Raw genomic sequence first — 12,030 nt, 5'->3', positions numbered from 1 at the left:
CGGCCTCCGCGCGCCTCAGAGCCCCGCGGCCGAGCGGGGAGGGGAGGAGGGCTGGGTAGGTCTCGCTGTCTACCGCGGGAGGGGCTCCCTGTTCGGGGCCCCAAAATTTAGCGTTTGGCTCTTTCCTCAACCTGACGTGCCAAGATGGCGGCGGCGCCACTGCTCCGGAGGGGAGGAGGGGCGGAGGGGCGGGAATGCGAGGAGGGTGGGACGTACCATCCCCACCCCGGGGGAGAGAGGAGGACCACAGCGAGGGGTAAAGTCCTGCCGGGAAAGCAAAGAAACGCCCCCTCGCTGCACCCAGGCGTGGATCTTCCCACTCCCCTGGGCCCCGGGGCTCGCTCCACCCGCAGGACACGCCTCCTCCCCCCAGGGCCAATGAGAGGAGCCAGCCGGGAGCCCTGGGTTTTATGAATGGGTCCCGCTCCCACCCACTGGCTGCCGACCTCCTCCCGCCAAAGGGTCCAGTTAAGGGACAGGCCGGCACCGTAAGACACCTATCCTTCGGTAGAGAATTATAATCATCTTACTCTCTGGCTCACTCGATGAAATCTTTGAGTAAACTGTCCACGGTTTGTTACATAATTCCTCTCAGACTAAGGCTCTCCATTTTATACTAGACACAAATTGCGGATCAATATTGTTCTGTATGGGAATTCGTTACTCAGCACAGGTGGCTTTTTGCACAGTTACAAAAATAAATGTAGCCTTTATTACCGATTAATAAAATAAAAGACATAATTAACCCTAGTATAGGGAAGCAGGATAAGGTGATTAAATGCATAACAAGTGTATGTTACTTTCTCTCTGGGGAAAGACTGGGTTTTAAGCATAACAGTGTCTGGCATCATAAGTGCTCAAAAATATAAATCCAAATTCAGTTTAAGCAGAGTTAGGAATGAGCAGAACAAGGAACTGGCCCAGCTAATGTGTGGGTCAAGAGTGCCTAGGACTTCCTGGGTCAAAGGAGGGCTTCTGATAAAAGAGAAGGGAAAGGGGTAAAGACAAGGAGATGGATCCCATGAGTCTGGGTTTTTTGTTTTGTTTTGTTTTGTTTAATACCTGACTAAAAAATAATAGCAAACAACTCCTGAAAATCTAGAATTGTAATAAGATTACTACATGATAAAAGGGAAGCCATGAAATAAACAGCTTCCATTATATTTTCTTTTAAGAGCCAGGGAGCATACTGGTAGTTTGGTCCTGACTACTAAAATCATTTGACTTCAACACGGCACTGCCCACATTAGAGGCTGTAAGCAGTGTAAATGGAGAGATACCCTAGATCCTATCAACAAACCCAGGCCCCTCCACAACCAGCCAGATTCCAAGAGGAAAGAAAAGCTGACCTGCCTTACTGTGTTACTGGATAACAAGATACAATGTGGTTCTATTACATAGTAAAGTCACTTACCAAACAAGATATTCTAACAAAGCTAACTACTTTTTTTTAAAGCATGTAAAAATTACACATTTCTACATATACACAATATACTTTACAGTTTGAAAGATAGTCCAAATAGTTCAACAGTTCATTTAGGGGTTTTTTTGCATTGTTTTCCCTTCCAGATTCTTTGTCACTCCCTTGGCTCTGCCCTAATCTGACATCATCTGTCACATTATCTACTAAATCAAGTAAATGTTCGTTTACCCTGGTAAGCACAAACTATCTGGGTGACTCTGGGGAGAGAGGTTTCTGAAAGGTCCAGTCTATTCTGAGGTGGGAGAATAGGTTTGTTCACACAGGTGGAGGGAAGAGGCATAAGGGAGCCTCCTTCCAGAGCAAGATGAGTGCTCACACCTTGATGTTCCAGTGCTCACCCATTTAACAACAGTTAAGACCTGCTCTGCACCCAGCAAGTTACTGAGGGTCCCATAGAGCAAGTCACACTGGTTCTCAAAAGAAGTGGGCTGTTTTTGGAATCCATAGAGGAGAGTCACTTTGAACAGTGGTGGTTTGACATCTGTGGAAGAAGCCATTTGAACTCTTATAAAGAGAATTTTTAAGGGATCAGCAGCCTCCCTGGAAATTTCAGGAAAACCAGCAAGAGAGGGGATGGCTTTCATCTTTTCATAAAGTTCTTCTCCAGAGCTACTGAGGTTCTCTGTAGAGAGTAGATATTCCGCTTCACCCGATCTTCCAGAGAGGAGGTAGATGCACTCTCTAGCTTCATGCGGCTGGGAAGAGAAGACAGGTGAAAGTTAAGTAACATGCACTTATCAACTGGTCAACTATCTGGCAGAGTAAGAAGAAACAGGTTGCTAGCCATAAAGCCGCTGTAGAAGCACAAGCTCTCTTAAGCCCATGTAGATAACTTTCGAGTGACTCCATCTGGAACTCAATTTTTTATAAATTTATAAGGGAAATGTATCTGTTTTGGAAAGTAAGTCCAAGCTTCATTTGAAAAAGGCTTCCTGAGCCATGAATTCTTAGGAGAAGGCCAAGGAGATTCACTGAAAATACCAACTCACTTCTCCCCTCAGATGAAAAACGTCCCACTGTCTGGCCAGAAGCTGGGAGTAGTAACAATGGTGTCTGGGGGCTGAGCTCCGCAGCGACACAGAAACACTGGGAACACAATGAATGAACCAGTTGCCCAACTGCCTCCTTGGGACCATCGCCACAAAAGCTGATAGGCAGGAAAATGATGCACTCACTGGATAAACTTCCCATCCCGGGAGTCTAGCTTTTCCAGCCTCTGCTCCCGTTCATCGTCCTTAGCGTGCCTCTTGAGGATGTTCAGCCTCTCTTCCTCCCGCCACTTGGCGTTTTCCATCATCTCTTGCCGTTTTCGCTCTAGCTCCTCTGATGAGAGCTTTCTGTTGAACACAAAAATCACCCTAAGGTCTACTTCTCTCCCAGCAACAACAACAAATAGAGAAACACCACAGGGAGAAGAGAAACCAAGTAGGACCCCAGGTTCTCCAGCCCATGGCTCTCTTCTCTCGGAAATGCCCAGCCCAGTGCCACACTCAGCACGAGTTTCCTTCCTTCCTAATATCTTGTTCAGGTGGTTGCACTCAAATGTCAAAGACTTTTAGTGAAGGATTCCATACTCTCACTCAATAATCTCTGGAGTAATTACTCTGAAACAATAAATACAAAAAATAAACTGAGAACTAATCAGGAGCCTCAGGCTATGGCAATTATATTCCAGTTGTTTGCTCAACAACTTATAAAACAGGGGACTAAGTTCATCCATGTAACGGTTAACATCTGCCACCTACCCACTAGAGGTGCTTAGAAATTCATGGACGTAGTGCATGAGTATACCACTTTAGGACTAAGCTAGAAGCAAGATGCCTGAAGAATTCAATTTAGCCTCGGACAGTAATAGGTAGGTCTTTCCTGGCACTCACTGCAAATGAAGAGCAAGAAGAGGAGGTGATGAACCAGCTCGATCACTACCAATGTCAGACATCCAAATCCATTGCTTCTCAAATTTGTGTGATGTACTGATCCCCCTTTAAAAGGAAAAATAATTATCGGAGTCCCATAAGGGAGTGGGAGCCCAATTTTGAGAAAATTAAGATACTAAAATTTGACATTTAGTTATCTATAGCGAAACGAAAAGCCTCCCCTTCAAACACCCCACTAACTAAAATACATAAAAGCACAAGAAGATGGAAGAGGAAATAACACTAAATAAGAGATGTGAACAAACTGTCAGAAGATGGAAGTGGATGAAGGAGTAGTAACCACTTTAACAGATTAGAGGAAACTGAATCCTAAGTGCCTGATACTGATCAGAAGCAAGATATTCACAATGCAAAACCCAGGAAAGGTTCAGGGACTGCAGGAACCAAGCACTTTGGAGGGTGGTGCACAGGGTTGAAAACAAAGGGACTAATTTAAGGTCTGTATAAGGAGCAATTAAGACATTCTGGGGTCCTCATGCCTGACTCGGGGAAGCCTGTGACTACTCTCCCAAACATCTACAGCAGACCCTCTAGAAGGTAGACCCTCCAGTAGTTTCTGAGAAATTGAACCACACAGGAGAATGACACCAGACAGGTACATGTAAAAGAATGAAATTAGAACATTTTCTCACATCACATAACAAAAATAAACTCAAAATGGATTAAAGACCTAAATGTAAGACAGGAAACCATAAAACTCCTAGTTTTATGGACGTGGAGTTCATCTCTCTCCACGGATACATGAGGAATACATCTATAAATACAACAATTCTCACAGAACACTGGCTGAAAACTAGCAGAAGACCTTGGACGCCAGAAAGGACTATAAAGATCCCTGCATAACTGGGTAGGATGGAAAAAAAAGAAGGGAGAAGGAGGAGGAAAGGAAGCGGATGGGGACCTGCACTCTGGGGCGGGGGAACTGAAGCAGAGGAGATAGTCCTGAATTCGGGGAAACCCCCTCTCCGACGGGAAAATCGATTGGGACAGAAGGGAAGCATTTGAGGCTGTTGGAAGAGGGTAGAGTGGCCAATCTGTGGCAGACGGGACAGAGTGAGAAATACACAGATGGTCCATACCGCGGGCCTGCGTGCCCCAGACTGGGACATGTGTTCACAGGTGTGCAAGGGGGCTGGGAGCTGGTGCATGGGGATTGGAGAACGGGCCCAGAGTGAGAACCGCTGCTGGATGTGGGAAGATGAACTGAGGGGATGAGAGGGAGGAAATCTGCAGCAGGAAATGCCTATGCAGGAAGACTGGACTGCCATGAAAGCAGGCGCTACTGCTGAGTCACATGCATGGGGAGGAGCCACTACTGTAACCTCTCTCTCCCCACACAGCCGGCGCCTGCCAATGACAATAAAAGAAGCCCACTCAGGGCTGGCCCTCACACGCCTACTGCCGGATGCCAGAAAAACCCCGGCCGGGGCTGGCCTTCACGTGCCTTATGCTGGGCGCCAGAAAAGGCCCTCACTAGGGCCGTATCTCGTGCGCTCGTGGCCGCCAGCTTCCCTGCGCATTTGGCACTGTCCGGGCTCCTGCGATCCAAGCAGTCAGACCACCTCTGTACCCCATCCTCACAGGGGCAGACCCAAGAGCTCCAAGGCAGCCTCAGGACCAGACTCCTGTGGGTGGACCACACACAGAGGTGGGGATAAAACCAAAGCTGAACCCCAGGGACAGAGAAACTAAGGAAGAAGATTGAAAATCTTTCCGTCAGCATACAAGCTGCAGATTAAATCCCCAGGATCAGCTAGGTAGACCCTGCATCTATGGAATATCTGAGTAGACAATGAGTGTTTCCCACAAATGAAAACGGTCTAGCTCTGGCAGCTGTGGACTTTGGGGGCAAGCACACACAGGCACTGGGCCAGATCAGAGTCTGAGTGGTGCTCACAGGGCCCACAGCAGGTCCAGAGACCAGCCCAGAGGCAGAGGAGCCTCTTGGGGAGGCAGAGGTGGGCTGTGGCTCATGGCATGTGCAAGGACACTTACAGCAGAGACCCCAGGGAAACATAATTATTACTATTAATTTTATTATGTTTTGATTCATTCTGTTGTTGGTTCTAGCTTTTTTTTTGGTTTCTTTTTCTTTTCTTTTTTTGTTTGTTGTTGCTTTAGTTTTTTTTCAGTCTTTTGGGATCTCCATGTTTTATTACATATTTTTATTGTTTATTTTTATTTTTTATCCAATTTTATTTTTACTTTGCTCTTCTGCTGTTCTGTGTTCTTTCCCCTTATTTTTTCCTTCCTCATTTTCTTTTTCTTTTTTGAATCTTTTCATTTCTACTTTGTTTTTCTGTCGTCCTGTGTTTTTTCCCTTTTTATTTTCTTTCATTATTATTATTTTTTAATCGCTTTTATCGGTTTGTTCTGTTTCCTTGCTCTACTCCTCGGCTGGCACACTGCTTTGGTTTTGTTTTTAGATCATGTGTTTTTGTTAGTTTTAATCCTAATTGTTTGATTTCATTTTTGAGTTCTTCTCTTTGTCTGGTTCTTCTGCTTTTTGTTTTATTGGGCTCTGTTTTTGTTTCTTTTACATGAGTGTTTCTGCTTTTGTTTGATTTTGTTTTTACCATTTCTCCAGGGTTTTGTCTTTTTCTTTAATATATTTTCTATTTTATTGTTTTGTATTTCTGTTTCTACGCTGCTTTTCTGTTGTTCTGCCTTCTTTCCCCTTTCTCTCTCTTCTTTTTTTTACATCACTTTTTGTTGGTTTGTTTCATTTCTTTGCTTCATTCTTCGGTTGGTGCTCTGCTTTGGTTTTGTTTCGGGGCTTCTGTCAGCTTTCTTCTTGTTTGATTTCGTTCTTGGGTTCTTTTGTTTGTCTGGTTGTTACCTTGCTATTTGATTTATTTAGTTCTGTTCTTGTTTCTTTTGTGTGTGTGTGTGTTTCCTTGTTTCTGTTTGTTTGATTTTACTGTTTACCATTTGTCTGGGGTTTTGTTAGTCTATTTTTTAATCCCCTTTATTGCTGGGATGAGCAACTTGCGGGGTCTTGGTCCTTCAACCACAAGTCAGGCCTGGGATTCTGGAGTGGGAGCACCAAGTCCAGGATGCTGGACCAGTAGAGAATTCCTGGCCCCAGGGGAGATTAATCGCCGAGAGCTCTCACGGAGGCCTCTATATGAATCCAAGACCTGGCTCCACCCAACTACCAGCTGCTCCCAGTGCTGGATGCATCACACCAAACAACAAACAAGACAGGAACAAAAACCCACCCATTAGCACAGAGACTACCTAAAGTCATACTAAGCTCACAGACACCCCAAAACACACCACCTGACATGGCCCTACGCAGCAGAGGGAAAAGACTCAGCTCCACCCACCAGAACGCAGGCACCAGGCCCTCCCATTAGGAGGCCTACACAAGACACTGGACCAACCCCACAACCGGGGGCAGAGAACAGGAGCAAGAGGAACTATAGCCCTGCACCCTAAGGAAAGGAAACATCAAATACTGTAAATTGGACAAAATGAGAAGACAGAGAAATATCGTACAGACAAAGAAGCAAGATAAAAACCCACAAGACCAAATAAATGAGGGGGAAATAGGCAAGCTACCTGAAAAAGAATTCAGAGTAATGATAGTAAAGATGATCCAAAATCTTGGAAATAGAATAGAGAAAATGTAAGAAACCTTTAACAAGGACCTAGAAGAACTAAAGAGCAAACAAACAGTCATGAACAACACAATAACTGAAATTAAAAATACTGCAGAAGGAATCCATAGCAAAATAACTGAGGCAGAAGAACGGATATGTGAGCTGGAAGATAGAATGGTGGAAATAACTGCTGCACAGCAGAATAAAGAAATAATGAAAAGAATGGAGGCCAGTCTCAGAGACCTCTGGGACAACATTAAGTGCACCAACATTCGAATTATAGGCATCCCAGAAAAAGAAGAAAAAAAGAAAGGGTCTGAGAAAATATTTTAAGAGATTATGGTTAAAAACTTCCCCAACATGGGAAAGGAAATAGTCAATCAAGTCCAGGAAGCACAGAGTCCCACAAAGATTAAAGCCAAGGAGAAACACGCCAAGACACATATTAATCAAACTAACAAAAACTAAAAACACAAAGAAAAAATATTAAAAGCAGCAAGGGAAAAGCAACAAATAACATACAAGGGAATCCCCATAAGGTTAACAGCTGCTCTTTCAGCAGAAACTCTACAGGCCAGAAGGGAGTGGCAAGATATATTTAAAGTGATGAAAGGGCAAAACCCACAACCAAGATTACTCTACCCAGCAAGGATCTCATTCAGATTTGATCGAGAAATTAAAAGCTTTACAGAGAAGCAAGAGTTGAGAGAATTCAGCACCACCAAACCAGCTTTACAACAAATGCTAAAGGAACTTCTCTAGGCAGGAAACACAAGAGAAGGAAAAGACCTACAATAACAAACCCAAACAGTTAAGAAAATGGTAATAGGAACATACATATCGATAACTGGCTTAAATGTAAATGGATTAAATGCTCTAACCAAAAGACATAGACAGGCTGAATGGATACAAAAACAAGACCCATATATATGCTGTCTACAAGAGACCCACTTCAGACCTAGGGACACATACAGACCGAAAGTGAGGGGATGGAGAATGATATTGCATGCAAATGGAAATCAAAAGAAAGCTGGAGTAGCAATACTCATATAAGACAAAATAGACTTTAAAATAAAGACTATTACAAGAGACAAGGAAGGACACTATATAATCATCAAGGGATCACTCCAAAAAGAAGATATAACAATTGTAAATATCTATGAACCCAACATAGGAGCACATCAATAAATAAGGCAAATGCTAACAGCCATAAAAGGGGAACTCAACAGCAACACAATAATAGTTGGTGACTTTAACACCCCACTTACACCAAAAGACAGATAATCCAAACAGAAAATAAAGAAGGAAACACAAGTTTTAAATAACACAATAGACCAGATGGACTTAATTGATATTTATAGGACATTCCATCCAAAAACAACAGAATACACTTTCTTCTCAAGGGCACACATAACATTCTCCAGGACAGATCACATCTTGGGTCACAAATCAAGCCTCGGTAAATTTAAGAAAACTGAAATCGTATCAAGCATCTTTTCCGACCACAATGCTATGAGACTAGATATCAATTACAGGAAAAAAACCTGTAAAAAATACAAACACATGGAGATTAAACAATATGCTACTAAGCAACCAAGAGATCACTGAAGAAATCAAGGAGGAAATCAAAAAACACCTACAAACAAATGACAATGAAAACAAAACAACCCAAAACCTATGGGCTGCAGCAAAAGCAGTTCTAAGAGGGAAGTTTATCGCAATACAATCCTACCTCAAGAAACAAGAAACATCTCAAATAAACAACCTAAGCTTACACCTAAAGCAATTAGAGAAAGAAGAACAAAAAATCTCCAAAGTTAGCAGAAGGAAAAAAATCATAAAGATCAGATAAGAAATAAATGAAAATGAAATGAGGGAAACAATAGCAAAGATCAATAAAACTAAAAGCTGGTTCTTTGAGAAGATAAACAAAATTGATAAACCATTAGCCAGACTCATCAGGAAAAATAGGGAGAAGACTCAAATCAACAGAATTAGAAATGAAAAATAACAAATGACACGGCAGAAATACAAAGGATCATGAGACTACTACAAGCAATTATATGCCAATAAAATGGACATCCTGGAAGAAATGGACAAATTCTTAGAAAAGTACAACCTTCCAAGACTGAACCAGGAAGAAACAGAAAACATGAACAGACCAATCACAAGCACTGAAATTGAGACTGTGATTAAAAACCTTCCAACAGGGGCTTCCCTGGTGGCGCAGTGGATAAGAATCTGCCCGCCAATGCAGGGGACATGGGTTCGATCCCTGGTCTTGGAAGATCCCACATGCTGTGGAGCAACTAAGCCTGTGCGCCACAACTACTGAGCCTGCACTCTAGAGCCCGCGAGCCACAACTACTGAAGGCCACATGCCTAGAGCTTGTGCTCCGCAACAAGAGAAGCCACAATAAGAAGCCCATGCACCGCAACGAAGAGTAGCCCCCACTCGCTGCAGCTAGAGAAAGCCCACGCACAGCAACGAAGACCCAACACAGCCACAAATAAAAAACAAATACATAAATAAATTTATTTAAAAAAACCACAAAACCTTCCAACAAACAAAAGCCCAGGACCCGATGGCTTCACAGGCGAATTCTATCAAACATTTACAGAAAAGCTAACACCTATCCTTCTCAAACTCTTCCAGAATGTAGCAGAGGGAGGAATACTCCAAAACACAGTCTATGAGGCCACCATCACCCTGATACCAAACCCAAAGATGTCACAAAAAAAGAAAATTACAGGCCAATATCACTGATGAACATAGATGCAAAAATCCTCAACAAAATATTAGCAAACAGAATCCAATAGCATATTAAAAGGATCGCACCCCATGATCAAGTGGGGTTTATCTCAGGAATGCAAGGATTCTTCAATATACGCAAATCAATCAATGTGACATACCATATTAACAAACTGAAGGATAAAAACCATAGGATCATCTCAGTAGACGCAGAGAAAGCTTTTGACAAAATTCAACACCCATTTATGATAAAAACTCTCCAGAAAGTGGGCATAGAGGGAACCTACCTCAACATAATAAAAGCCATATGTGACAAACCCACAGCCAACATCATTCTCAATGGTGAAAAACTGAAAGCATTTCCTCTAAGATCAGGAGCAAGACAAGGGTGCCCACTCACACCACTATAATTCAAAATAGTTTTGGAAGTTTTAGCCACAACAGTCAGAGAAGAAAAAGAAATAAAAGGAATCCAAATTGAAAAAGAAGTAAAAATGTCACTGTTTGCAGATGACATGATACTATAGACAGAAAATCCTAAAGATGCCACCAGAAAACTACTAGAGCTAATCAATGAATCTGGTAAAGTAGCAGGATACAAAATTAATGCACAGCAATCTCTTGCATTCCTAAACACTAGCAACAAAAAAATCAGAAAGAGAAATCAAGGAAACACTCTCATTTACCACTGCAACAAAAAGAATAAAATACCTACAAATAAACCTACCTAAGGAGGCAAAAGACCTATATGCAGAAAACTATAAGACACTGATGAAAGAAATCAAAGATGATACAAACAGATGGAAAGATATACCATGTTCTTGGATTGGAAGAATCAACAATGTGAAAATAACTGTACTACCCAAAGCAATCTACAGATTCAGTGCAATCCCTATCACATTACCAATGGCATTTTTCACAGAACTAGAACAAAAAATTTTACTATTTGTATGGAAACACAAAAGACCCTAATAGCCAAAGCAATCTTGAGAAAGAGAAACGGCACTGAAGGAATCAGGCTCCCTGACTTCAGACTATACTACAAAGCTACAGTAATCAAGACAGTATGGTACTGGCACAAAAACAGAAATATAGATCAATGGAACAGGATACAAAGCCCAGAGATAAACCCACACACAAATGGTCACCTTATCTTTGACAAAGGAGGCAAGAATATACAATGGAGAAAAGACAGCTTCTTCAATAAGTGCACCTGGGAAAACTGGACAGCTACATGTAAAAGAATGAAATTAGAACAATTCCTAAAACCATACACAAAAACAAACTCAAAATGGATTAAAGACCTAAATGTAAGGCCAGACATTATAAAACTCTTAGAGGAAAACATAGGCAAAACTCTCTTTGACATAAATCACAGCAAGATCTTCTCTGACCCACCTCCTACACTAAGGGAAATAAAATCAAAAATAAACAAGTGGGACCTAACAAAACTTAACAGCTTTTGCACAGCAAAGGAAACCATAAACAAGACAGAAAGACAGCCCTCAGAACGGGAGAAAATATTTGCAAATGAAGCAACTGACAAAGGATTAATCTCCAGAATTTACAAGCAGCTCATGCAGCTCAATATCAAAAAAACAACCCAGGGGCTTCCCCGGTGGCACAGTGGTTGAGAGTCCGCCTGCCGATGCAGGGGACATGGGTTCGTGCCCTGGTCCAGGAGGATCCCACATGCCGCGAAGCAGCTGGGCCCGTGAGCCATGGCCGCTAAGCCTGCGCGTCCGGAGCCTGTGCTCCGCAAGGGGAGAGGCCACAACAGTGAGAGGCCCGCGTACCACACACACACACACAAAAAAACCAAAAACAAACAAAAAACCCCAACCCAATCCAAAAATGGGCAGAAGACCTAAATAGACATTTCTCCAAAGAAGATATACAGATTGCCAACAAACACATGAAAAGATGCTCAGCATCACTAGTCATTAGAGAAATGCAATCAAATCCACAATGAGAGGGCTTCCCTGGTGGCGCAGTGGTTGAGAGTCTGCCGGCCAATGCAGGGGACACGGGTCACCTCACACCAGTCAGAATGGCCATCAACAAAAAATCTACAAACAATAAATGCTGAAGAGGGGGTGGAGAAAAGGGAACCCTCCTGCACTGTTGGTGGGAATGTAAATTAATACAGCCACTGTGGAGAACAGTATGGAGGTTTTTTAAAAAACTAAAAATAGAACTACCATATGACCCAGCAATCCCACTCCTGGGCAAATACCCTGAGAAAACCATAAT

At 42.7% G+C, this 12,030-nt stretch overlaps 1 protein-coding gene across 2 annotated transcripts in view; it reads right to left on the bottom strand.

The window, feature by feature from the left end:
• Window positions 1-684: 684 nt before the first annotated feature.
• CWC25 (CWC25 spliceosome associated protein homolog) overlaps window positions 685-12,030 on the bottom strand; it is a 33,229-nt gene continuing 21,883 nt past the window's right edge. The window contains exons 9-11 of one of the 2 annotated variants that reach the window (XM_059997318.1): window positions 3,361-3,465; window positions 2,659-2,820; window positions 685-2,178 (exon numbers count right to left, since the gene is read on the bottom strand). In XM_059997318.1, the coding sequence (XP_059853301.1) occupies window positions 2,064-2,178; window positions 2,659-2,820; window positions 3,361-3,465 (382 nt within the window). In that variant the 3' untranslated portion in view covers window positions 685-2,063. The remainder of the gene's footprint in view (window positions 2,179-2,658; window positions 2,821-3,360; window positions 3,466-12,030) is intronic. The other variant, XM_059997319.1, reaches the window with a different exon arrangement.

Source organism: Delphinus delphis, chromosome 19 (assembly GCF_949987515.2).
Source record: "Delphinus delphis chromosome 19, mDelDel1.2, whole genome shotgun sequence".
In the NCBI taxonomy this organism is placed as follows: Eukaryota; Metazoa; Chordata; class Mammalia; order Artiodactyla; family Delphinidae; genus Delphinus; species Delphinus delphis.
This window is presented reverse-complemented; position numbering and strand designations above follow the sequence as displayed.